Source organism: Scyliorhinus canicula, chromosome 20, assembly GCF_902713615.1.
Source record: "Scyliorhinus canicula chromosome 20, sScyCan1.1, whole genome shotgun sequence".
NCBI classification, from domain to species: Eukaryota; Metazoa; Chordata; class Chondrichthyes; order Carcharhiniformes; family Scyliorhinidae; genus Scyliorhinus; species Scyliorhinus canicula.
Genome location: NC_052165.1, coordinates 25,807,239 through 25,834,108, shown reverse-complemented (window position 1 = coordinate 25,834,108; position 26,870 = coordinate 25,807,239). Strand labels below are relative to the sequence as shown.

The following is a 26,870-nucleotide window of genomic DNA, read 5'->3' as shown; positions in this document are numbered from 1 at the left end:
TTCCATGGTTATCATTAGCCTTTTAATGTAGATTTTTAAATCCTTTATCTATTACCTTTTCTCAGTCATGGGTTCCAATGCCTGTTGGCAAACTGGCAGTTATTTCTGCAGATTGGTAGTTCATGAGTGTTCTGGTGCCTTGGAATAACCTGTTTTTTCAGTTTTAACTATTCTGAAAGACTCGCTATTATTGAGAAGATAGTAAACAATTCTTGTCCTTATCCCTGGTTATCATCATTTCCAGCAAGCCCATTGCGTTACATTCTAAATGTGAATTGACAGGATTTGGTATCATGCGCTTTTAAGATTATTTGGATAAAAAGTGCCCCTCAAGTTGATGAATGTTCTTCTGGCAAGTAGCTCACTTGTCCATTTGTTATCTTTCCAGTTTTGCCTGCCTATCAATGACCATTAAAGGATTTGGCCTATGTCGTAAACCACTTACGTCAGTTGTTATGATAGCTTTTTGACAAGGCTGAGTGACCAGAATTCCCATTATTTGCAAGTGACTTCACACCAGCCAACTTATTTTGGGACTTTTGAGCTGATACCAACTGTTACTTAGCATCGACATGTGGACAACTGGTTATTATCCAACTGTTTTAAGCATGAAGCTGCTGCCTAGTACTGCTACCCAATTATTGGGTGCACTTCTTCCAACTAACCATAGAGGCGGCACGCCAGTGGTTAGCACTGCTGCTTCACAACGTCAGGGACTCTAATTCGATTCCAGCTTTGGGTGACTACCTGTGTGGAGTTTGCACATTCTCACCAGGCTGCGTGGATTTTCCCCGCATGTACGGTGGATTGGCCATGCTAAATTGCCCCTTAGTAGGTTACATTAAAAAACAAAAGCTTTGTGGATATTTTTAAAAATTCAACTTTCTGCTGAAAGGGTTAACTTTTCTGCAGAAGCGAAGTTACCCGAATCTTAATTATTTTTTCACCTTCTATTTCGGGATGTTTAAACTGGATTGCTGCCAAACTCCAGGTTTATCTTTATATTTTGGGAACAAAATGTATTTCTTTGCAGTTGTATTGGAGCACAGTTCAAATTTATTTTAAACAGAAACTCACAACAATTCAAATTAAATTATTCTTTAGTTCCCCTTCCAAAATAATTATTTGAATCTATGATGCTTGTAAATATAACATCTTGCTTTGACAATGACTTGACTCGAATGTACAACATTTTCTTCAACTGAACAAACGTACTTAGGTAAGGGTCATGGATAATGATGGTGCAGGATTCATGGCTAACCTCAAACACCAGAATTCCCTTATCACACAGGAGAGGCGGAGGAAAGGGGGAAGTGCTTTCAAATGTATTATCGCAGCACATCTCTGGATCATCTGCCCTGGGTTTGGAGACAGTAGCTACAACTGCTCGCTGTTGACTGATCTGTGTCTGGGGTTGTTTGATTTTAGTTAAACATGGGCATGGTCTGCTTCAAGAGAGGCGTCACTTTGAGGCTGAATGAACCTCCTCAAAGCCCCCTTTGCATCTTCTAACTGCTCATTTGGCCTGGTATTTTCTGACTGTAAATCAATATGTGGTTCCAGTCTTTGGTTAAACAGCAGTTTTTTCTTAGCACAATATCACGTGCCTCTTGTTCCCAACGTAACTGATTGTTCAGGACAGACATGTTCTCCTGCCTGCAATCAGTTCCGTTTTGCAATGTATCTACCAGTTCCCTTAATTTTTTGAACTTTTTACTCAGTTGTACGGCACTCGGATGTGCACTGTAGGCCAACCTATCTGTACTGTCTCCAAATTGCTGTTTCCTTTCTGGACCTTTAATAGAAACGCGATGAAAGCCTTTGCCGCACTCTTTTGCAGCTCCCAGGGCATTGTTCACTCCTAAGACTCCTATCTCCTCTGTCAAACTGTCTATCAGTCACATTCTAGTCTATGCCAAAGCCATTATGATTCCTTGCCTCTACTACTCTGCATGTTTAACTACAATCTGGCGAATTCTTCTCTATAAACCTCATGACAGGGCCTTTGGCTCTTCAGTTAAGGTTCATTGTACTCTCTTCCTCTTTTCCTTGGTAGTATTCTATCCCTGTCTATCTCAGCATTGAACCTGTGCAGTTCTGAATTTGTTGATGTGTGCTGTGTTTTCCAACTGTAGCCCACCTGCATGGCTTTGTTTCCTCAATTCACATGGTAGGTATCTGGCCTACCTGAGCAGCTTTGGGACCGCTAGCCCACCCACACGGCTGTGTCTTCTATCCTGACGCCTCCTATCCTGAGTTCTCCGCCTCAGATTCTTGACTGGACTGTCTTTGGGCAAGCTTGGTGCACTAACTATGGGTGGTAAATGAAATAAACTCATCCTGTTTGAAGAGCCATTCTGATGATCCAATACAAGTATGCCGTCAACTAGCTACAAGAGGCTCAGGGACAGGTTACAACAGTTTATTCATGATTCATGCAAAGAGAGCACTACTCCAGAGAAATGCAAAGGGGCACTCTCCTCTGGGACAGCACTCTCCTAAGTCACAGATACCCTGTTAATGCAGTTAGTCAGTACACAGAACATTGTTTTAAATTCCAATCTTGTCTACATAGGTTTACTTTTAAACATCCACCCAAAGGCAGGACCATCAGCTCTTCCTAACTAGAGACTAGCTGCTCCGATATAAGCAAGGACTTTCTGGAGGGTTCTTACTGATCTCAGAACTTTTGGGGGGTGTAAGGTTCACTGGGCTATAAGCATTTGACTAGCATGTGTTTTACTGTAATGCAGGAGTCTTAGCTGTAGCCCCCCCATTTACAATGATGCATTTCCCCGAACACAATGCACTTATAGCTATGGAAATAGTCAGATTTATATAATGCCTTTCAGAATGAAATGCCTTACAGTTTACATTATCAGTTACATTTGTAGTGGGGATGCAATGATTGCTGTTATGTCGGCGAACTGGCTTGCATCTGCAGTATCTCCAAAGCAACCATGATATGAATGAAATCTTTTCAGTTGCTATTGGTTAAAGGGGACATTATGGCTTGGAGACACGGGACGCCCCGTGACTTCAGCTGAGTTGAGATTAAGTAGATAATATCTAATGTTTTCGAGCACCATTGAATAAATATTTTGGACTTTAATCATACTGCAGCGATTGTTAAGAAACAAGCCTGTTGTTGTTGGTGGCCTGAATATTGTTTTGTTGGTTTATCGCCACCCATAGTATGTACTGCTTAGAGACCATTAAACAGTCTCATTGAAGTTAACCAGGAAGTCTTTATTAACATTACTGAAATATGTGCACAATTACAGTAAATGGTACAGAAATGGAGAGGGCTCTATGTCATGTCCTTACATTGTTGCTATCCAGCTCTACAACTTCTAGGTCAGGTGCCATCTTCCATCAACAATGGGCAGTACTGTTCTCAGTCCTAGGTTAACCCTTCTACTACAAATAGCAGAACCATTGAATCATCTTTCCAGAGTCTCAGATCAATTCCGAACTGCGTGATACTGTCTGATTCCAAGATCCAGTAAAAGATGGTCAATATTCTAACATGGGGTCAAACATTGTGTCGTAGTTCTGTCGATAAGGCGAGGTAATGGGCATAACATTTGCTAAAAAGGTTCTTTAATCCAGACTGATACCTGAAGTACTATTCAAGCAACCCAATCAGTTAAAACTATTCCAGCTACTGACTTCAGTAGTTGAGGTGATCCATTTCTCAAGATCTTTTGGGTGCCAATTGTTTGGGGAAATGACAACTACTACACTTTGACAAATACACAGTTGGCCTGAATCTAAAGAGGATGGTTGAACATACATAAATGTGACACGAGGGATAAATGGCAAGAATAATTTCAGGGGGGAGAAAATCAGTGAGGGAACAGAGCATTACTGTTCAGGTGCACTGTGCTACCTATGAAGTAGTAGCTGACATGCTTATGACATTGAAAGAACTGTATATGTTACTGCAGCCAGTACATAACTGTAGTCCTGCTTTTAATGAATTAGGACTGATTGATTGTGCAATCTAAAGCTTTTGTTGTAAGTGATAAATGTACTAAACTATAGGCAGTAAGCATGTGTGCTCTATACATCACTGTAGCTGTACATCAAAAAGTTTATACATGTCACAACTTTTACTGCTAGAGATATTAGCAAAGGGGAGAAAATTAATGATTGAATAGAATTTTTTTGCACCCGATTTCCTTTCACTGAGTATCCGTTACATCCTTTGTAGATTATGTTGTGCTTCAAGTAAGGAGGGAAAGGGAAGATTGATATCGGGCAAAGGCGGAATCCAGGGTAGTGAAATTGCTGGCCACAATTTCAAAGCCAGTCGAGCATAAAATGAGAAGAACTTAATTTCCTGGGGCTTTTAAGGGGAGAAAAAGGGACAGGTTTTGATCGTATCCTGTTCTTGTGTTCTGCACAGACTTCTATGTATTCTAGGAAGTCATTTTCTAGATTCAGGGCCAGTGACTTATGGTGACTAAATCAAACTCTGATTTTATTACATGAGATTCTTGACTTTTTTTAACAAGTGTAAGGAGATCAGATTTCAGAATTCCATCTGTTTTCAAATAGGGCCGTTGGTTTATGGTAATTAAATGTTGAGTTATGTTGGATTTTTAGAAGTGTTTGGGGGGGATCTAATTTCATGATTTGGTTCATTTTCTTTTGATAAGTTAAAATCAGTAACTTTGAGTGGAATTTTCTAATGAAAAGTATTTACCGCAATAGTTTTATTTTTATTAGATGTGTGCCTGTGACCTCTTCCGACGTCATCGTCATATTGAACAAATTGTGAAAATGTTTAAGCAGTGCTAGAAAAGAGGTCTATTTTTTAAACAAGTAATGGGCAAAGTAAAAAAAAAATTCAGTTGTGACAATCCCACTTCAAACAATTGACCTTTGTACAAAATTACTTGAGCTTTTTAGTTTTGTAGTGAAATGGAAATGCATCTTAGAAATGCATTTTTAACACACAGCAGCTGAAAAATAATAACCTCAACTTTAAAACACCATCATAATGTATTTATGTATTCTGCATAAATGAAGATCACATTTTCTTCCAATCAATCTGACTTCGTCTTGAGTTGCACAAAGCCACTTAGTCATTTTGGCTGCTGATCTGGATTTAGGAGTACTTAGAAAAAGAAATTTAATTTGTGTTCTGCCTTCATTTTGTATCGGTTTCTGTGATAGATAAATCTGTTGGAGCTAAACAGCTTAAAATCATATTTATACTGTTGGGTGTAAATTCTTAACTTGGAAAAAATGCCTTGCTCTGATTTTCCAATAACTGCAAGTAGAGGAACAGGTAATGGGATACTTTTGAGTGATAGGATTGCTGGAATTGGCAACCCGCAGAAACAAGAATGCTGATTCCAGCTCTCTGCCTCAGTAGACAGTTGGAACAACACCAACAGATGTGTCATCCAAATGGCTCTATCTGGTTGAGAGACATGATTACAGCAGGTTCCACAAATTACTTTTGAATTGATGGCAATAGGAATGATTTAGAAGAATTTATTGCTGAGCAATGTGTCTTGGCATTCACTTTTATTTAATACACTACCCAATGTGATGAGCCACTGATTTTAATTATCAGTGGGTGATTGGGTATGTCTGAGGACTAAAACATAGAATTAGATACATATAATTTACAGTGCAGAAGGAGGCCATTCAGCCCATCGAGTCTGCACCGGCTCTTGGAAAGAGCACCCTAACCAAGCCCATACCTCCACCCTACCCAGTAACCCCACCCAACATTAAGGGCAATTTGGACCCTAAGGGCAATTTAGCATGGCCAATCCACCTAACCTGCACGTCTTTGGACTGTGGGAGGAAACCGGAGCACCCGGAGGAAACCCACGCACACATGGGGAGAACGTGCAGACTCCACACAGACAGTGACCCAAGCTGGGATTCGAACCTGGGACCCTGGAGCTGTGAAGCATTTGTGCTATCCACATGCTACCGTGCTGCCCTTCATAAGTCACGGTGGAGAGCTATTGTATGGATTCAGAATTTATATTTTTGGCAGTGAACAAATTTATTAAAGTCATGGCTTTCATAAAATAACGTCATCTAAACTGCTTACATTAGTTATTCATCCCAATGAGTGAGCAAGATTTAATTTTTTTTTCAAAATGTCACATTTGGGAGCCTGTCCCGAGTTAGCTCTTAGTTAACTGAATTTGGTCAATTAGTTAAACCGATGATGGGCTGGTGAGTGGGCCGCATGAGTGGCCCTCCTTCATCTCAGTGGGGCACAAGATTGAAATCGAGCTTGTTTACTGACCATGAACCCATGACTAAAATTAAATACATTTAATACCAACAAATATTTCTTCATGAATTATAGAAAATGCTTAATCATTTATATATTAATAGAACTATCATCAACTTCAAATGGTAAAAACAAAATAAATATTCACACTTTGGATGCAGAGAGACTGCACGACTGTCAATGTTGTGTACAATCAGCATGAGCCTCACTTCACTTGCCCTTGCTTTATGTGCAAATCACTTCAACCATACCGATAAGGAAAAAAACTTTGTGGAGGGAAAACCAGCGGGATGTGGCAAACCTGCACATGGGTAACGGTCAACAAAATGTCTTGTGGGCTGAAGTCAGAGCCCAGATGGCTACATGTGGCCCTAGCCGCCGGTTGGCCACCACTGCATTAAACCTAACTTACAGAGTGGCATGTGGCGCAGTGGTTAGCACTGGGACTGCGGACCCGGGTTCAAATCCCTGCCCTGGGTCACTATCCGTGTGGAGTTGCACATTCTCCCATGTCTGCTGGGTTTCACCCCCACAACCCAAAGATGTGGATTGACCACGCTAAATTGCCCTTAGTGCCCAAAATTGCCCTTAGTGTTGGGTGGGGTTACTGGGTTATGGGGATAGGGTGGACGTGTTGACCTTGGGTAGGGTGCTCTTTCCAAGAGCGGTGCAGACTCGATGGGCCGAATGGCCTCCTTCAGCACTGTAAATTCTATGAAACCCAAAGATGTGGATTGGCCACGCTAAATTGCCCCTTAATTTGGAAAAACAAAAATTGGGTACTCTAAATTTTAAAAAAAACCTAACCAAATATTTTGTTCTTATTTAGAAACTACAGCCCCACATATGTTGACCGTAGCAATCTTAAATTATTTTTTAATTTTGGAGTTCTGTAGGACATATGGGTGAGGTGGAAATACTGCGCTTATCACTCTGTTCCCGATTTTGACATTAAACCAGTTCTTATTCAACAATCACATATATCATATCCTCTTTGACAATGTGATTAAACACTGTAAGCACAATTAATTTGAAACCTATGTGAACATAATTAAAACATAAAAACCTAGAGTATGGTAAAAATTGTTTTCATATTGTAATCTTTCCTGATATTTTCCTATAAAATCATATAAGTCATATAAATGGAAATACTTTCCTTGAATTTATGATGTGATATCTTTAAATTATTTTATTTAGAGATCAGGCGGTCTTCTGAAGAGTCATGGGTAGCTCTTGTAGCTGTCCAGATAAAGACACTGTCCCAGATGACCATCAAGCGAGATTTAAGGTAACATGTTTAAGTTTACTGTTCTTTATGTCTGTAAGTCCCCTCTTTCGCTTGCGCTGTGCCTCGCTCTTACGCTGTCCCTCGCTCTTGCGCTCCCCTTCACTCTTGCACTCTCCCCTCGCTCTTGCGCTCTCCCCTCGCTCTTGCGCTCATCCCCTCGCTCTTGCGCTCTCCTCTCGCTCTTGTGCTCCCTCCTAACTGGCCTGTAATTTCCTGCATTAAGCCTCCTTCCTTTTTTGAACAAGGGTACCACATTGGCAGTTTTCACTCACCTAACCGGTCCATATCCCTTTGCAACCTCTTCGCATTCTCTTTGCTGCTTACCTTTCAGCCTAAACTTTGCAATGTCAGTAAATTTGGATACACCACACTTTGTCCTTTCAATCAAAGTCATTAAAATAGATTGAAATAGCTGAGGTCCGATACTGGGATCCTTGCAGTACCTTGCTGATTACAGCATGCCAACCACGATTTATTGTAAATTTAAGTTTGTCTTTTATGCTTTGTTCTCATCCTTTACTCTCAAGTTGCCAATGAATGATGCAAAATTCCTAAAGCCACAATATAGAATTCTAAATTTAACCAGTATTTTGCAGGCTTCTGGGATAAATAGGATCCCTGCTTTTAAAAGTGTGGCATAGCCAAGATGCTGGCAATCCAGCAATCACATCATATGCGTATTTGTAGCAAGACTACTCCATTAGTAGAGTATTCAATTGCCCAAATTCATACAGTTAATCCAGAAAATTAGATTTACATAGATAATTGTGCTAGAAACGTTTTTTTTTTGTACAAGTGGCACCCAATTTGTAGAACACTAAGGTTTAAAAAGTACACTTTTTTCCCCCCCCTCCCAGGTAATTAATGTGGATGATGATGGTAATGAGTTGGGTTCTGGTATAATGGAACTTACAGACACAGAATTGATTTACATACTCGGAAAGAGAGATCTGGTGAAATGGCCCTACCTCTGCCTGCGCCGATATGGCTATGATTCTAATCTCTTCTCTTTTGAAAGTGGCCGAAGATGTCAAACTGGGCAAGGTATGTTTGTCACTTATTTAACTGGTTTAGTAGAATACTGACTCTTCAAACATTCGTGTTCAAATCTATACTTAGAGAAATTGAATTCAGTTCAATTTTATGGAAGTGTTCCTATGTGTGTATGTATATAAATCTTTATCAGTGTCACAAGTAGGCTTACATTAACACTTCAATGAAATTACTGTGAAAATCCCCTAGTCGCCATACACCTGCGCCTATTCGGGTACAGTGAGGGAGAATTATGAAAGTCCAATTCACTTAAGAAGCACGTCTTTCGGGTCTTGTGGAAGGAAACCGGGGCACCTGGAGGAAACCCACGCAGACACGGAGAACGTGCAAAATCCTCACAGACAGTGACCCAAGCCGGGAATCGAACCCAGGTCCCTGGCACTGTGAAACAACGGTGCTAACCATTGACTCCGAGGAGTACACCTCCTTGGAGCGCTCCGAGGATGCAGCTGTTATAGTCGCGGCACAGCTGCCATCCTCACCCTCCACCAGCGCAGATACACACATATATATCAATTCAGAAGTGGCATTATTCATTTGTAAATACCCGTTAACTACTATTTAATCATGTCGCCTTATGCTTATTATGGTTTCTTCTCGTTATATTTAATCTCCTTTGCTGATGTTTTCTATGCTGCATTGAACGTTTTGGGACATTTTCTAATGTTAAGGCTCTAAATGCAAGTAGTTGTTTAGATTTTCACAAGTTATTTACTGACCATCTTAATTCATTCATAATTCCTAAAATTTTGCATTTCAGCATCTAATTGATGTCATTGTTTCATTGAATGTTCTTTGTGTGAAGAATTTACGGACATCAGTCCTGAATGTACATTTTATCAGGCTGGCATTTGTATCCCATTAGAACATGAGAAATAAGAGCAGATAGGCCATCCCAACTCTCAAGCCTGCTCTATCATTCAGTAAGATGGCCCGACCTTGGACCTCAACTCTATTTTCCTTCCCTTGATTCCCAGAATCTATCAATTTCTCTTCTTGTAAGTCAGTCATAATAAAAGAAAGGAGCAGTGCAGGCTATTTGGCCCTTCGATCTTTCTCTGGCCAGTCAGTATGATCACAGGCTGATCTTCTACCTTAACTCGACCTTCCTGATGGGCGACATTGACGCGCGTGGTTAGCACAGCTGCCTACGGCTCTCAGGACCCGGGTTCGACCCCGGCCCTGGATCACTTGGCCGTGTGCAGTTTGCACATTCGCCCTGTGTCTGCATGGTCTCTCACCTCCACAATCCAAAAAGATGTGCAAGGTAGGTGGATTGGCCACGCTAAATGATCCCTTAATTGAAAAACAATAATTAGGTACTCTTTATTTAAAATCAGAAGAAAACAACCTCCACCTTCCTGGACTATTCCCTAATCCTTTCATTCCTGGTGTACACTAAAATCTACCAGTCCCTTTCCAGAATATACTCAAATCAGCTGCAGTTCTTTGGAGTAGAGAATTCAAAAGATTCACAACCCATTGAAGACATTTCTCCTCATGACTAACCCCTTTGTCCTCTAATTGTGGACTGTCCACCCAGGGGAAAACAACAGAATCTACCCTGTCAAGCCTCACAGAATTTTATGTTTCAGTGAGATCATTTCTTATTTCCCTAAACGCTGAGAATATAGGTCGGATCTACTCATTCTCTCCTCCAAGAACAATCCCCTCATCCTACAACCACTCTAATAATCCTTCTTTGCAAGTATGTACTTGCTTGAGTAAGGAGACACAAACTGTACAAAGTACTTGTGGTGGTCTCATTAAACATTGTACAATTGCAGCAAGGCATCTTACTTTGTTCTCCAACCCAATGCAGTAAAGACCAACACATCATTTGCTTGACTTGCATTGTTAATAGTGTTTTTTTAGAGACCCCAAAAATCTCTCTGAACACTAACATTTAACAACTCATTAACATTAATAAAAAATGTTTTTCTATTTTTCCTGCTGCAGTGAATGACCTCCACATTGCCACACATTATATTCCACCTGCCACCTACTTGCTACGCACTTAACCTGGGTATATCCTTTTGTAGACTCTCTTTCTCAACTTATTTCCCACCTAGCTTTGTATTTCCAGCAAACCTGGATATATTGCAGTCAGCCCCTCACCTGTCACTGATTGAGATTATAAATAGTTGAGGCCCGCACTGATCTTTGTCGCACTCCACTAGTAACAGCCTGAAAATGACCCCCCCCCCCCCCCCCCCCCCCCCCCCCCCCCCCCCCCCCCGATTATTTTCTGTCCTTTAACCAATCCTCTACCCGTGGTAATTCATGACCCAATCCCATGAGCCCCTAACTTGTGTAACAGCCTTTCCTGTGAAGCCTTACGAATAGCCTGGTAAGAATCCAAATATACTATAGCGATTTCCCTTCATCTACTTCAAAAAAATGAATAAATCTGTCAAACACGATTTCCCTTTCATAAAGCCATGTTGACTCTGCCTAATCATATATATCTTCATATTTATTTGCAATTTAAAGTGATTTGCTCAATTTTCCTTTTCCATTTTCTTGAATAAATCTAGAGCGTGATCTTCTCAGTTGTCTCTTCTACTGAAATATTTCTCCATTGTTTTCTCATAACTCATACCTTTGAGATTACAGGACATCCTCAGGACATGCTCTGCACTGCCTCCAGCACATGAATGCCATTTTAGTCTTGGCAACTAGAAATGGAAGCAGTATTCTACTTTTCAACATTCTGTTGGCTTTGTTGTTTGTTGCACTGTATTAGTTAGACATGCTGAGTGAAGAGTTTAAAGCTCCTAAGCCTTGCTTTCCTTCATCCTTGACAATTTCAGCACAATTCATTAAGTACCTATATCACAAATGTTTTCTTTCTATGTGCAGCACTTTAGACTTGTCTGTATAAAATTTAATTTGCTACTGCTCTGACTACTTCCATTTTATGGACATATGAATTAAAGCAGGAATAGGCACGTGGGCCCCTTGAGCCTGCTCCACAGTCAATAAGATAATGGTTGATGTGATTGTAGACTTCAATTCCACATTCCTGCCCATCTCCATAACCCTTCACACCCGGTGTTGAATCAAGACTCTATCTAGCTCTGCCTTAAAATTTTCAAACACTGTTTCCACTGACTTTTGAGGAAGAGAGTTCCCGAGGCTCACGCCGTCCAGGGAAAACATTCTCTTCTCCTGATCTCTCTCACATGGACGTCACGGTAGCACAGTGGTTAGCCCTGTTGCTTCACAGCGCCAGGGTCCCAGGTTAGACTCCAGGATTGGGTCACTGTGTGTACGGATCTGCACGTTCTCGCCCGTGTCTGCATGGGTTTCCTCCAGGAACTCCAGTTTCCCGCCAACAAGTCCCAAAAGTTGTGCTGTAGGTGAATTGGACATTCGAATTCTGTGTACCCGAACAGGCGCCGGAAGTTGCCGACTAGGGGCTTTTCATGGTAACTTCATTGCAGTGTTAATGTAAGCCTACTTGTGACAATAAAGATTATTATATCATTAAATGGGCGACCCCCTTATTTTTAAACAGTGACCCCTAGTTCTAGATTCTCCCTCGAGAAGAAACATCCTCCCCACATCCACTCTAATTCTGCTTCTTCCAATTTCCCTGTCCCATTTCATATGGTATAATCTGCAATTTGACAACATTGCTTTGATTTTCTTATCCAAATCATTTATGTTAATTAGAAACAGCAGTGGCTCCAACACGGATAGAATAATTCCTCTTTTCTCATCAAATTTTCCCTCCGTTCCTGGAGGCGTTGATTGCTTCCTGATATAAATTTCAGTGGATTTTACTGCCTTTCACTCAAGGGGCCTTTGTTCATGATTGAGCCTTGACAGGGAGAGTCAGCAGACTATTCTACCAAAGGGGGCACCACAGTTGAGCTCCTGTTTCAGGCACTTTGTGGAAACACCTTGTTTATGGCTCACACTTGATTGACAGCCATTTGTTCGGGGAGTGGAAATGAAGCAATGCCATGGATTAACAAAACAAAAATGCTTTCAGGAGAGCAAGGGAACTTTTTTTTAAAATGAGAGCATTCAGTCCACGCAAAGAGGATTGAAAATTATATTTACAACATAGACTAGATGCTAAAGGAGTCTTCTTTGTCTTAGAAGAGAAATACAGGCCAAGATCTTGTCCAACAATCTGCTTTTCAGGAAGGACCGCTGGATAACGATCAGAAGCAGAAACTCTTGTGTTTTAATCCTTCCCATTCTTCCAAAATAGGAGCTATGAAGCCAATTCCAGTGCTCTAATTTGTAATTAACTAACTGAGCACAAGCTAAGGAACATCTGATCTGATCACACACCGTTTCACGAACCATCATTGCATTTGATAATTCATTCTGTCAGCACTGTAAGATATTTTAGTATGAACACTTCTTTTGTCATTAAAATTACTTGTTAAGCACTAGGTGAGCTACAAGTAGAAATTCTAAATAATTCATGCAGTCCAAAATGTACTTATTTCTATATTTAATATTCCTGAGTGTGGGATAACACGGAGCTGCCATGCCAGTTATCATTCTCAATCCCCAATCCATTGAATTAGACACACAACCTAAAACAACACTCCAATGCAGTCGGGACAGATCCCAGTAGCACGGTGGTTAGCACTGTTGCTTCACAGCGCCAGGGTCCCAGATTCGATTCCAACTTGGTTCATTGTCTGTGTGGAGTCTGCACTTCTTCCTGTGTCTATGTGGGTTTTCTCCGGGTGCTCCGGTTTCCTCCCACAAGTCCCGAAAGATGTGCTGTTAGGTAATTCGGACATTCTGAATTCTCCCTCTGTGTAACTGAACAGGCACCTGAACATGGCGAATAGGGGATTTTACAGTAACTTCATGGCAGTGTTAATGTAAGGCCTACTTGTGACAATAATAAAGATTATTATTATGGTGCTCTTCAGATGACATGTTAAACTTCAAATCCCGTCTGCAGTATTTTTTTTGTCATTAACACCCTGCGACCCTATTACAACGAAGAGGAAAGACGTCTTCCAGTCCGCTGGCTAACATTCTCCCCTAGATAAGAACCATCAAAATCAAATAACCAATCACTAATTTTACTGTTTCTGGGATCTTGCTGTTATCAAAAAACAACATCATGAATAATCTCGTACTCCACAATATTTTATTACTTGTGAACGAAGTTTGAAGCTTTAAGAGACCGCAAGACCATTTGATTTTCCACTTGGAAATGCATTGCATCATAATGTATTTTCTATTCAATATCAATTAAGGATGAAATGTCTTGCGTGAATTCAAATGCTCATTGGCATTTTGTGACATCAATTTATCAGAACTGATTCAGTTTTAGTATTTAGAAAGTAAATGATTTCTAACACAGTACTTAAATTAACAAGAATGTTGACTCTGACTTAATGCTTACAATGGAAGGATAAATCAAAAAGCTGGGAATGGTGGACATCACGGGGTATCTGTCTATACTTGTAAGTGGTAAGTGAAGCTCCCTCTGCTGTTCATTACAAAAGAGGGCACAATACTGGGGAGATAGCTGGCATTTGTGCCTGCATTAACTGTATGTAATCACTTGGGGGCCTGCCAGTTTGTCTATTTAAACAGCATTTCCTTCCCCGGCTCACAACCGGCCACAGTATCATGCAATTATTGGGGTTTTTTTCTTCCTTTATTGTGACAAATTATCAGATATATTACGCCTTATGACCCAGTTATGTGTTTCGTGTTAATTGTTTAATGCGCCAATGAGAAATCTGCACATGGTTCCTCAGTAGTGTTTTATTGTTTATCCGGTAGATAGCTGAGCCATATGGACCACAAAGACTTAATTCCTGGTCTGTGTTCTGTGTTATCGGATCCTCAACTGGGTGGTTGTAGAATGCCACAACTCGCCTTGGTGACATTGGGATGGGGATGGGTTTGTTCCTGATTGCTATCTAGTGATGTCTGCTGGTAGTGTATCAGTTTGGAAGTTGGGGCAAAAGATTGTGCCCAGCTATAAAGCTCCATACAATGAATAACCTACGGACACTCAATGTCAAGTCTCAAGAGAATAACACTTACTGGGGTGAGATGCTGGAGATTCAGCACTTGGAGTCACAACTCCAGCATGCATTCAATGCCCTCAGGAGAAAGGGGTGTGAAGATATTTTGTAAATCATTGACCATTGATTTCACCATTTCAACATTGACATCAGCATCTTGATTTCAAAATTACCATGCTTGCTTTCAAATCCTCCCATGGTCTCAACATTCTAACGCAGTAATTTACTCCAATCCCAAACCGTCAAGATATCGTGCTCACCTAATTCTGGCCGATTGTGCATTCTCGATTTTCACCACTTCACCATTGTTGGCCATGCCTCCAAGTATGGAATATGCTGCCACAGCTCTCTGCCCCTCCACCTCACTTTTAAGACACTCCTTTAAACCTGCTCAAACGTTTGGTCATCTGTCCTAATATCTCTTGTGTAGCTTGGTGTCATACTTATTTCCTAATGCTCCTGTGAAACTTGGAATGTTTTATTACATTAAAGGTGCTAGATAAATATGGTGCTGTTATGTTATTCAACATAGAAAAATATGTCAATGGATATTTCAAATTATTTTGCATTTATTTCAAATTAAGACCATTAATGTTAATCCATTGTTCTTTAGGAATCTTTGCTTTCAAATGCACACGAGCAGAAGAGATTTTCAACTTGCTGCAGGATATAATGCAGTCTAACAGTATAAGTGTAGTGGAAGAGCCAGTTGTGGAAAGAAACGAACAGCAAAATGAATTGGATATTCCGAGAACTCCACGGACACCTACCAGTGAGTATTATTTATGTTTTGTTCAGAAATATTTCTTGAAAGCAAACTGCTTCAACCCTGAAGATCAGATGGCTAAAGGATGGTCTTGCCGTAAATTAGGTCTGTATCATTCTAACCTCCCAATTGGGTGCAGTGTTCAGTTAATAAAATACAGACTAATCGGCAAGCTATGAATGAACAAGCCCTCCAAAAAGTCTGTGTCAGTTTGAACTCCTAAATTTCCATTATACATTGGTGGGAATATGGGGGAAATCCTCTTTGACTAATTTATTAGAGTTCTTTGAAAAGGTAACAAGTAGGGAGCCAGATGGAGAATCAGTAGTTGCATATTTGGATTTCCAAACGGCTTTCGACAATGGATTTCCAAAAGGCTTTCGATAAGAGTTTGTGGTGAATAGAGGATTGATTAGCTTAGTGGGAGCAGAAAGTTGAATTGGCAACTGTAACTGCTGAACTTCAAGGGATCAGTACTGAGCTTCAACTATTTACAATCTATATTAATGAATTGGATTATGTGACTGAGTGTATGGCAACTAAATTTGCTGATGATACAAAGATAGGTATGAAACAAGTTGTAAAGAGGACATAAAGACTCTGTAGAAGGCTATAGATAGGTTGAGTGGGTGGGCAAAAATTTGGTAGATGGAGTATGATGTGGGAATATGTAAGCTTGTCCACTTTGGCAGGAAGAATAGAAAAGCAGAATATTACTTAATTGGAGAGAGATTACAGAAATCTATGATACATAAGTATCTGGCAGTCCTGAAATGTGAACCACTTGTACAACAAGTGATAGGGAATGCAAATGGAATATTGGCCTTCATTGCAAGGAGAATGGAGTATATGGAGGCCTACTGATGGTATCTGCGAGGTTATCCCAACTTGAAACACAGGTTCATGGGGGTGAATAGTTCTGTTTTTGGAATGGTGTGAGGAGTCGAGTGAAACCCCAGTGAGAATAACCAGCCCGGTTGTCGTGTAACAATTATTAAAGACTATTTATTAAATTAAAGACAAATACAGAGGAACAGGACTACAATACTCTTAAGACACCTAAGTATGTGAATCACTAAACATAGACACAGTTTATGCACAATGTACCCCTTGTTCCAAGAACTATCTTACGATCCCTAAATTCCTTAAGATTCCTCCTTTCACCAAACATCATCCAAATTAAATAAATCTAGAAGTCAAACCCAGATTATAGTTACCACACAATAAAGGGCTGATAACCGAGTCTTGGCAACGTCTTTTCCTGATCCAGCAAAGATATCTAAACTGCTGTTTTTGCACGGCTTTGTCTCTAAGACTTGGATGCAGGTTCTGGATTGGCCTCTCCGGCTGTTAGATGTAAACTGTCCTCTCTTTCTGAGAATGCTGGCAATTTACAATTTTTCCCTTTGATTGTTCATTCTGTGTATTTGGCTTTCTGTGTGCCTCTCAAATTCCTTGACTAGAAATTAGCACATGTAGCACTGCTGCTTCACAGCGCCAGGGGCACTGTCTGTGTGGAGTCTGCATGTTCTCCCTGTGTCTGCATTGGTTTCCTCCGGGTGTTCCGGTTTCCTCCCACCAGTCTCAAAAGACGTACTGTTAGGTAATTTGGACATTCGGAATTCTCCCTCGATGTAACAGAGTGTGGCGACTAGGGGATTTTCACAGTAACTTCATTGCAGTGTTGATGTAAGCCTACTTGTGACAATAAAGACTATATATAAAAAATTTACATGTTCTCTCAGACATCCAGGTAAGTGTTTCTACTAGTAGGGGGACTTCACACCTGATCTGTCTAGAAGCCAACTAATCCTGTTACTGGGAAAGTCTCATCGCATCATACCTTTACATTTGTTTAACTGCAGTTACTAGGCAGATCCATAATACTTGCCACAGCTGTACACAGCCTTAGTGATACCACATCTGGAATACTGTGTATAGTTTTGGTTTCCAGACTTAAGGAAGAATCTAACTGCACTGGAACCAGTTATTGGACATGATTTCTGACAATTTAGAGACTGTGGATGGGTGGATAAGAGGTGATGGTGAGTTAGAGCTGCGTGTCATCAGTATAGGTATGGAATCTGATCAGTTTTCAGAACAGTTTGCTGAGGGCAGCAAATAGATAAGGGACAAATGATGTGGAGATGCCGGCGTGGACACAGGGAAAAGTCTTACAACACCAGGTTAAAGTCCAACAGGTTTATTTGAAATCACTAGTGTCATCCCAGTTGGGTGCGTACACGTTAGCTAGTACTACCGGTGCCCCATCCAGGGCCCCGCTGACCATGACGTACCGTTCCCCCGGGTCCGTAACCGTCTTTGTCGCCCTGAACATCGTCCTCTTGCCGATCAATATCGCCACCCCCCTGGCCCTTTGTCCCATAGTAGGAATGGTAGGTTTGTCCACCCAGCCCTTTCTTTCCCGCAGTCGGTCCTGCTCTCTCAGGTGTGTCTCTTGGAGGAAGACTATGTCGGCCCTCATACTTCTTCGGTGCGTGAGGACTCTGGATCTCTTCACTGTTGAGTCGCCTTACATTCCAGGTCCTGGTGGGGGGCTCTGCCCCCTCGCTCCTGTGGGATTAACCATACTTACCTGGTGGACGCGCCCCTGTCCTCCGGGGTTTCCCTTTGTTAGGGGGGCGTCCAGGATGGCCGCTGTCATTGCTCTCTCCATGTGGTCGGGTCCCCTGCGCTCCAAGGTTTCCCTTTTGTCCCGAGGACATCCAACATGGCCGCCCACCTGTGTGTCCACCACACACGGTTGTCCCCTGCACTCTGGGGTCTCCCTTCGCCCAGAGACCGCACTGGGTGGGTGCTTGCAGCGATTCCTTGTTTCGAGCCCTTGGTTGTGGCACTTTGTAGCCCTATTCCTTTTCTAGCCTTGTTGTCCCTCCTTCCCTGTATCCCCCCTTCCGGTCTCTCCGCTCCCGGTGTCCGTCCCTTTCCCCCCCCTCTCCCGTATACCCCATCTTTGTCCCTCTTCCCCTGTTCCTGTCCCCGTTTGCCTCTCCGTCTCCTGTTGGGGTGGTCCCCCCCACCCCCTGCCTGGCGCCTTCCCCCCGTTGGGGGCGCGCTGTGGACCCTGCTTTGTTGCGTGCCCCTGGCGCTAGCTTTCCTGCTAGTACGGTGGGTCCCCCTCGCGGGAGTTATTTGTCTCGCTTCTCTCCCTGCCCGGCCTCTGCGGTTTTCCTGCCCGCTCTTCTCCTATCCTACCCTGCACTCCTCCTGCTTGCTCTCCCTATTCTGCTGCTCTAGTTCCCTCGTGCTGGGGCCTGGCCTCCCACCTGAAGCGGTCCCTTGGGCAGTGGTTTGCTCTTTGTTCAGGGTGCGCTCGCCGTGGCAGGGGCGTTGCCTCACCCCTGCCCCTTGCCAGGGGCCCCTCATTTCTACCCTCGCTGGTGGTTTTCCAGCCCGTGTTTCTTGACAAACTTGTTTGCTTTGGCGGGGGCTGTAAAGAAGTATTCTCTTTCTTGTTATGTGACCCAGAGTTTCGCTGGGTACAGCACACCAAAACGCACGTTGCTCTTGTGAAGAGCTGCTTTCGCTCTATTGAACTCTGCCCATCTCCTGGCTAGGTCTGCCCCAATGTCCTGGTAAATTCTAATGGCGTGTCCTTCCTATTGCAGGTTCTATTTTTCCTGGCCCAGCGCAGGATTGTTGTCCCTATCTTGTACCGGTGCAGTTTAGCTATAACTGCTCTCAGGTGGTCCCCTGCTTTGGGCTTTTGGCGCAGCGACCGGTGTGCTCTGTCCATTTCTGGCGGGTTGGGAAAGGTTTTCCTCCCCACTAAGTTGCCCAGCATCTCGGCCATGTATGCCATGGGGTTTCTACCCTCAATCCCCTCTGGCAGGCCCACTATCCTGACATTTTGCCTTCTCGAGCGGTTTTCCTGGTTGTCCACTCTGCCCTTCAGGCTCCCCTGCATTGTGCCCAGTCGGTCGGTCGCCGCTCCTTCGTCCGGGCCGCCTGCCGCTCGTCACACCCTGCGCTCCTGCTGGGGGGGGGTCGTTGGTTGCTCCTCCGTTGCTTTCTCTCTGCAGGTTCCGGCCCCGCTTTGGTCCGGGCCGCCGCTTGTCCTGCCCTGCGCTCTGCTGCCGTTGGGGGGGGGGGGGGGGGGGGGGGGGGGGGGGGGGGGGGGGGGGGGGGGGGGGGGGGGGGGGGGGGGGGGGGGGGGGGGGCTGCCGGATCACTCCGCTCCGATTTGCGGGACTTTAATTTTTTTTTCTATCGAGTACCCCTGAAAACCTCCACTTGGTGGACCTGCGGGAGCCCTTTTTTCTGGGACCGCTTCGCTCACCAACGCCACCGGAAGTCCTCAAAATAATACTTGATAAACTTTTTGGACCCCCAACATGGATGGCGTCACATTTCCCATGTATTTGCTGCAAGAAAGTGCCCCGGCTTGTTTTCCTGTTTAGTAGTAAGTTTAGTAAGGGCAATTGTTTCTGATAAGCTGTTTGGAATCTTCTGGCCTGTATCAGCATATAACCTAAAGTGTTGAGATCAGCTATTTATTTAACTCATTATTTTTGAGCTAATGGCATACAATTAACATGCAATTGGAATGGTGGAGCACTTTAAATTTTGGGGGTGATAGGATTCCAGTCATAATTTTAATCCTTGTTATAAATCCATTTAATTTACTGGCAAATATTTTTCATTGCTCTAAAGAGATATTTAATATTGATCAGAATATCTATCCCATGGACATGATATCAGAAAATATTCCTTGGGTTTACGTGGGTTTCACCCCCACTACCCAAAGATGTACAGGGTAGGTATTTGCCCATGCTAAATTGCCCCTGAATTGGGAAAAATGAGTTGGGTACCCCAAATTTAAAAAAATAATAAACAGAAATTGTTGCTTTTTGCAGCTTCTAAAATCAACATAATCATTTTAATTCTCAGATGCAGCGTTTGGCGCTGTTTTTAAAAATTAGCTGTTGAGAATCAGGGTTAAAATGCAATTTTGTTTAATCAGACTTCACCTCTGCTCTGTTTCACACTATCAACTGAGCAACTGAAACAGTAAGATTTTTAATGGCAGTGATTTCCACAGACGTTCTCCTAATAATCAACTCTAATTTCAATGTGGTAATGCTGGAAAAATATGATTTTTCCATTTTTGCAAGATTTCTGTAGCTTAAACTGAAGTTACTGTTACCTTAAACAAAGACTGTTATTCTTTTACTTTCATCATTATTTTACACCCTTCTTTCCCCTCTGTTTATTGTCTGTGTGTATAGAAGGTGGGGCAAGTTTTTTTTTAAAGTGGGTTAGAAATGAGATAGATAACCAGTTGTATTTGTTGCCTATTATAGTTACTGTTAAAGAATAAAAAATTAGTTTAAATTTACAAACCTGGTGACTATCGTTTTGGGCAGCCAAAGTCCTGAAGTATTTTAAAATAAAAGTTAATTTCAGCTGTGTTGTGACTCCGAGTCAAGTGGGGCTGGAATTGACTGCATAACTGGCCCAGGCTGTCATAGCATTACAATTCTGCAATTGTTTGTCTTTTCTTTCAGCTCCAGGTTTTGTGCAACCAAGTTTACCAAATGGATATCCTCGGTATCCATCATTTGGAGATGGCTCCTCTCATCCTTCAACAAGGCATCCATCTGTAGGCAGTGCGCGTCTGCCCTCAGTGGATGAAGAGTCAACACACCCCTCTGATAGTTTCAGAAGAACAAGTAAGAACAGTGTGATATTTCACCACCAATAATTATAAACGGAAATACTTCTACTTTTGGTGCAAAATGTGGTTGACTCTTAAATGCCCTCTGAAATGGCCCAGCAAATTAATCCGTTCAAGGGCAGTTACAGATGGGCAATAAACGCTGGTCCGCCCACAGACACCCACATCCCCTGAACAAAATTTTTTAAACTTTTTTCATAAGCATTATTGCATGTGCAAAAGCAACATTAGCTTTATCTTAAATTAAAGCTAAATACTGCAGATGCTGAAATCAAACAAAGTGCTGGAAAAATTCAGCAGTTCTGGCAACAGATGTGGAGAGAAAACAGTTAATATGATCCTTTTGGAACTGAAGAGATGCAAATGTGATTGGTTGAAAAAGGCCAGGTGGAGCAAAAGGGAAAGTCAGGAATAGGTTAGAGGGTGGGGGAGAATTACAAAGATGTCATGGAACCAATGGAAAAGAGTGGAAATGGTAGTAAGGCAACAAAGCATTGGTCCAAAGTAGGTATTGATAGCAGAATAAAAGGTCCACACTGTGGAAGCAAAACATGAGAACAAGATACAGACAGACATGTGGGGGAGGGGGATACAAAATGGAGGCCAGAGTTCATGCTCTGAAGTTGTTGGACTCAATGGCACTTTACCTCCTTCTGAATTCAACAATGGAAAGATGAGGTGCTGTTCCTCAAGCTTACCTTGGGCTTCACTGGAACACTGCAACAAGCCAAGGACAGAAATGTGAGCATAAGAGCAAAGTGGTGAATTGAAATGGCAGGTGACCAGGATGGCAAGTTTGGGACCATGCTTGTGGATGAATGAAGGTGTTTCTACAAATGGTCATCCAGTCTGCATTTTGTCTCCCCAATAACAAGGAGACTGCATTGTGAACAGCAAATACACTTGACTAAATTGAAAAAAGTTACAGGTAAATCGCTGCTTCACCTGGAAGGAGTGTTTGCCGCTTGACTATTGAGGAGATAAAGTGGCAGGTGTTACACCTGCAATTGCATGGGAAGGGGTTGGGGTGTGATAGAAGAGTAGACCAGGGTGTCATGGAGGGAATATCCCTTCAAAGGGAGAGGAGAAAAAGACGTGTTGGTGAGGTAATCTTACTGGAGTTGGTGGAAATGGTGGAGGATAATCCTTTGAATCTGAAGGCTGTTGGAAGTGACAAATTCTGAGAGGGAAGAGAAGAGGTGAAGAAAGAGAAGAGGTGAGGAAAGTGTGGGAAATGGGTCAAAAATGGTTGAGGGCTGTGTCGACCATGATGGTGGGAAGGGGGAGTGGTACTTGGTTGAGGAAAATGGAAGATATGTTGGAAGTGCCGTTGTGGAAGGTAGCATCATCAGAACAGATGCAGTGGTGAGGGAGAAACTGGGAGAATGGAATGGAATGGAGTCCTTACAGGGTAAGAGGTGACGTAGTTGTGGTAGCTGTGAGAGTTGGCAGGCTTGTAATGAATATCAGTAGACTGTCTTTCCCCAGAAATGGAGACTCAAAAATCAAAGAAGCGAAGAAAAGTGCAGAGATGAACTACATGACGTTGAGAGCAAGCTGGAAATTGGAACCAAAATAAACGTTTCCAGTTCCAGACGAGAGCAGGAAGCGGCACAGAAACATCAATGTACCAGAAAGATAGTTGTGGGAGAGAACCTGAGAATGACTGGAACAATGAATGTTCCACATACCGCACAGAAAGATGGGCATAACTAGGATCCATACCCATGGCCACTTTTTTTTGGAAAAATTGTTTAATGGGAGAAAAGTTCCGCCAGCTGGAAGAAGGTTGTGGTGGATGGGGAACTATTTTCAAGCACTTTGTTTTTATTGGCTTTATGTTGAACAGAAAAATCAGGAAAATAAAGAATTGTTATATCTGCAGAACTTAACTTAAAAAGCTCCTGAAAATAGGGTATGCTCTCGTCCTTTGTGTTGAGATTTCCAGTCAGCGGTTAAGCAAAAGCGCTCACCACTGACCTTGAAGAAATCTACCTATTTTTATGGCAAGGATTTCCCCTGTCCCAAAATCTCTCTCAATATGAAGCCAAATTGTTGGTTTCTCCAGGTAACAAGAACAAATAAATGATTTGGATATACATTGAAACTGAAATATCATGATCAAACTTTTATTTTAAAAATGTAATTTAAAAAAAATCAAAATGCAGAAATTTGACATTCCACAGATATAAAATTAGTTTTGCAGGGCAGTGAGGCTGTTCAACAGTAATGATGAACTTAGTACAGGATTAATAACCCAGTTACCTCATTTAGCAAGGGACTAATAGTTTCAATGAGCAAAATTTTCATCAGATCAGTGATTTCAACTTATTTGCAGTCTGGGGTCTTCAACAGCGGACCCTGGGGAAATTTAAACTCACTGACAGCAACTTCAGCATTTCTACATTTAACTGCAGACTTCAGAAGTCAGTTTTCAGAGGGGTAAAGATGGTGAAAACTGTCAGTTTCACTGCAAAATCAACAATGTTTGGAAAACTGTGAACGATGAGTAAGAAGACATCATTGCTCTGCTACAGATGGGTTTTTTTCTATTGCATGATACACATTTTTACATGTTTCTTTAAACAATTATATCTTTACGTTTCATCTATCCACAGGTCCACACATACGTCAATACCTCTGGTGTACATGAAGAACTGAAAAGCAGATCCACTGGGCAACCATTAGAACTCCGACCTTTAAATGGTGATGTCAACAGAGAACTAGGAGATCATGGCTGTTCCATTGAAGAGAGAAACCCCCAAGTTATCTTTGAACCCGAAGGGGTTAAGTTTGTTTTGGGTCCAACTCCTGTGCAAATGCAGCTAATGGAAAAGGAGACACAGGAAACCGTTGGAAGTGAGCAGACAAGTGCTGGCAGTGGCACTAATTGTACTGATTGGGACACTGGTTACGACAGTGATGAGCGCAAGGAAGCACCCTCTACTAACAAATTAGTGTATGAAAATCTTAATGGCCTGTCAATCTCTAATGCCTCAGGAGGCAGGCGGAGTAGATTAACATCAAATAATAGCACAGATGCTCAGAATATCAACAATTCTGCTCAGAGGAGGACTGCACTCTTGAATTATGAAAACTTGCCTTCTTTGCCTCCAGTGTGGGAAGTACGCAAACTAAGCAGAGACGAAGAAGATAGTTTGGGACCAAAGACACCTTCTCAAAATGGTTATCACACTAATCTTGATCAAATGCACAACTATGTCAACACAGCGAATGTAACTGTTCAGCCTAATGTACACAAGGTTGATTTTTTACGACAACTGGATTGTTCCCCAAGTGTTTTTAATTTTGATATAAGACGACCAAGTCTTGAACATAGGCAACTGAACTACATCCAAGTTGACTTGGAAGGAGGTAGTGATTCAGACAACCCACAGACTCCAAAAACACCCACTACTCCACTTCCACAGACACCAACCAGGCGAACAGAATTATATGCTATGATCGACATAGAAAAGACTGCTGCTATGTCAAACTTACAGAAAGCACTGCCAAGAGATGATGGAACAGCAAGAAAAACAAGACATAATAGTACTGACCTACCAATGTGAGCCTAGGAAGCACTATTTTGTTTAGTTGCACCTTTGTTAAATAGACAGGGACTGAGTTCTCTCTTCTAAAATCTAACAAGTTAATAGACTGAATTAAGGAAAAGTTAGGAATATTGTATTTTGAGCCTTACATGCTATGCCAGTTTAAAGGGAATTCATGTAGAGCAGGAACTCCATAACAGCACCCTTTTTACTTATCATTCTGCATTTCAACTTGGGTTTTAGAACATGGTCACTTTTATTGTGTTAATTCCATTTAACTGAATTGGAATTGAATGCCGCTCCCCAAAGGATTGACTGAGATGTCCAAGTCTACTTTATGCTGGCTTTTCCAGCAATTCTTACACATTTTTAAGGCGTTGTGTATTCTTTGCAGGCAAATCACATACCTACAGTTCTACAGTGATTGATGTGTGTTTTTTTCATTAGCCTTAACTGATGCTGGTATACAACTTGTATTTGTACTGAGATTTTGCTGATCAAGATCCAAGTACAAATGTGCATTAATCACTTTCACCAGGCAATATTGTAACATTACCAAGGAAATAATTCAGCATATCCCTTAATTTCAAAGGAATTTGTTGGCAGACGTTAAAATATGTTTGTGCCGTCCAGTCATTATGTTCAAAACACTTTGCTGTCAATGCTGCTCCTTTTGCTTGGAATAGTTCACTTTCTTCCACCAGTTTCATTCAGGTCTAATTTGTTGAATGAATCACATTCTGAAAATGAAATTGCAGTTTTCTCTAACTGTAAATTAGAATACTTTTGACATTATTAGCAATTGGTTGTATTAAACCTTCAGTAAAACAGTGCCATTTAATAGTTCTAAAGTCACATGCTACAGTTATCAATTTCTAGACTATAAAATACACTATGAAACTTGCATCTAATATTTCTTGACTATTTTTATATTGTACAATACTGTAAAAAAATTCTAATGTGTTATAAAGTGTTAGTCTCCCTTCATAAATATAGTAATTGTATAAAATTAGTAAAATAGTTCTAAAATTATTTTTTACATAGGACACAAAATATAGTACAAGCACAGAGTGACACACATCCTTGCTTAATTTTGTTGTAAATGTTTTTATATATTACCCCTTTTGGTGTTTTGAGTTGCAAACATTCCATATTTTTCTTGCATTGCTCTGTCACAGCAGAGGATAGGATATACTTCAAACAAAAATTAGTTAGACGCTACCATGTTTTATTGTTTGCATTTCAGGTACTGATGTTTGCAAAAATTGCTGGCTTTGAGGAATTTTGTGCCCGAGGTTGTCAAATGTCAAAAGTGCCAATATAGTCAACATTTTTTTTGTAGCATGAGAATGATGATTTACAAACATTTATAATTGCTACAATTACCTGGTTTACAAGAGTCCTCTAGTTTTGAAGTAAAACCAAATTTTTTTAACAAATCATTGTTTATATATTTGGCAGCTGCCCAGAGTTTTGACGTTTAACAGCTCTTGAAGTTCACTGTGGAATAAGCTGCTTCACGAGAAGTGAGCAAATGTACTTAGCAGCGTATGATTAATAAACTTTTTTTGCTGAATAACCACAATTTCTGGTGACATGGTTTACCATTCATTTCAAATGGGGAAATCTGCCCTCCAAAGGTGGAGGGTGGCATCAGTGGAGCCTGATGCCAGCCAAACTGGCTGCATGGTGAGGTACCCGCCTCTGAATAAACAACCCACCATCAGGGGGGGGTTAATGGCAGAAAGTGCTGGAAATGCTTAGCAGCATCCTATGGAGAGAGAAACCCCCTTGAAACCCCCTCTGTTTTTACTTCAGAATTTCTGCATTTATTTCAGATTGGGGTAGCACAGTGGTTAGCAGTTCCTCCAAGGTCCCAGGTTCGATTCCCGACTTGGGTCACTGCCTCTGCGGAGTCTGCACGTTCTCCCTGTGTCTGTGTGGGTTTCCTCCCACAGTCAAAAGATGTGCAAGTTAGGTAGATTGGCTATGCTAAATTGCCCTTGGTGTCCAAGAGGTTAGTGGGTTACAGGGATAGGGTGAGTCATGGGCTTAAGTAGGGTGCTCTTTCCAACGGCTAGCACGGCTCGATTGGGCCGAATGGCCTCCTTCTGCAGTGTAAATTCTGCAGTGTAAATTCTATGATTCCCAACACCCGCTATTTCGGCGCCGTGCAAATCCATTTTGAATCCCCTCTACTGTCCGCGCCTGTCTTAT

The 26,870-nt window shown here is 41.8% G+C and overlaps 1 protein-coding gene across 1 annotated transcript in view; it reads left to right on the top strand.

The window, feature by feature from the left end:
* LOC119954901 (fibroblast growth factor receptor substrate 2-like) overlaps window positions 1–26,238 on the top strand; it is a 94,414-nt gene extending 68,176 nt beyond the window's left edge. The window contains 6 exon segments of the mRNA XM_038780536.1: window positions 7,469–7,559; window positions 8,417–8,603; window positions 15,249–15,407; window positions 20,930–21,069; window positions 21,071–21,094; window positions 23,718–26,238. Coding sequence (XP_038636464.1) covers window positions 7,494–7,559; window positions 8,417–8,603; window positions 15,249–15,407; window positions 20,930–21,069; window positions 21,071–21,094; window positions 23,718–24,671 — 1,530 coding nt within the window. The 5' untranslated portion in view covers window positions 7,469–7,493 and the 3' untranslated portion in view covers window positions 24,672–26,238.
* The last annotated feature ends 632 nt before the right edge of the window (window positions 26,239–26,870 follow it).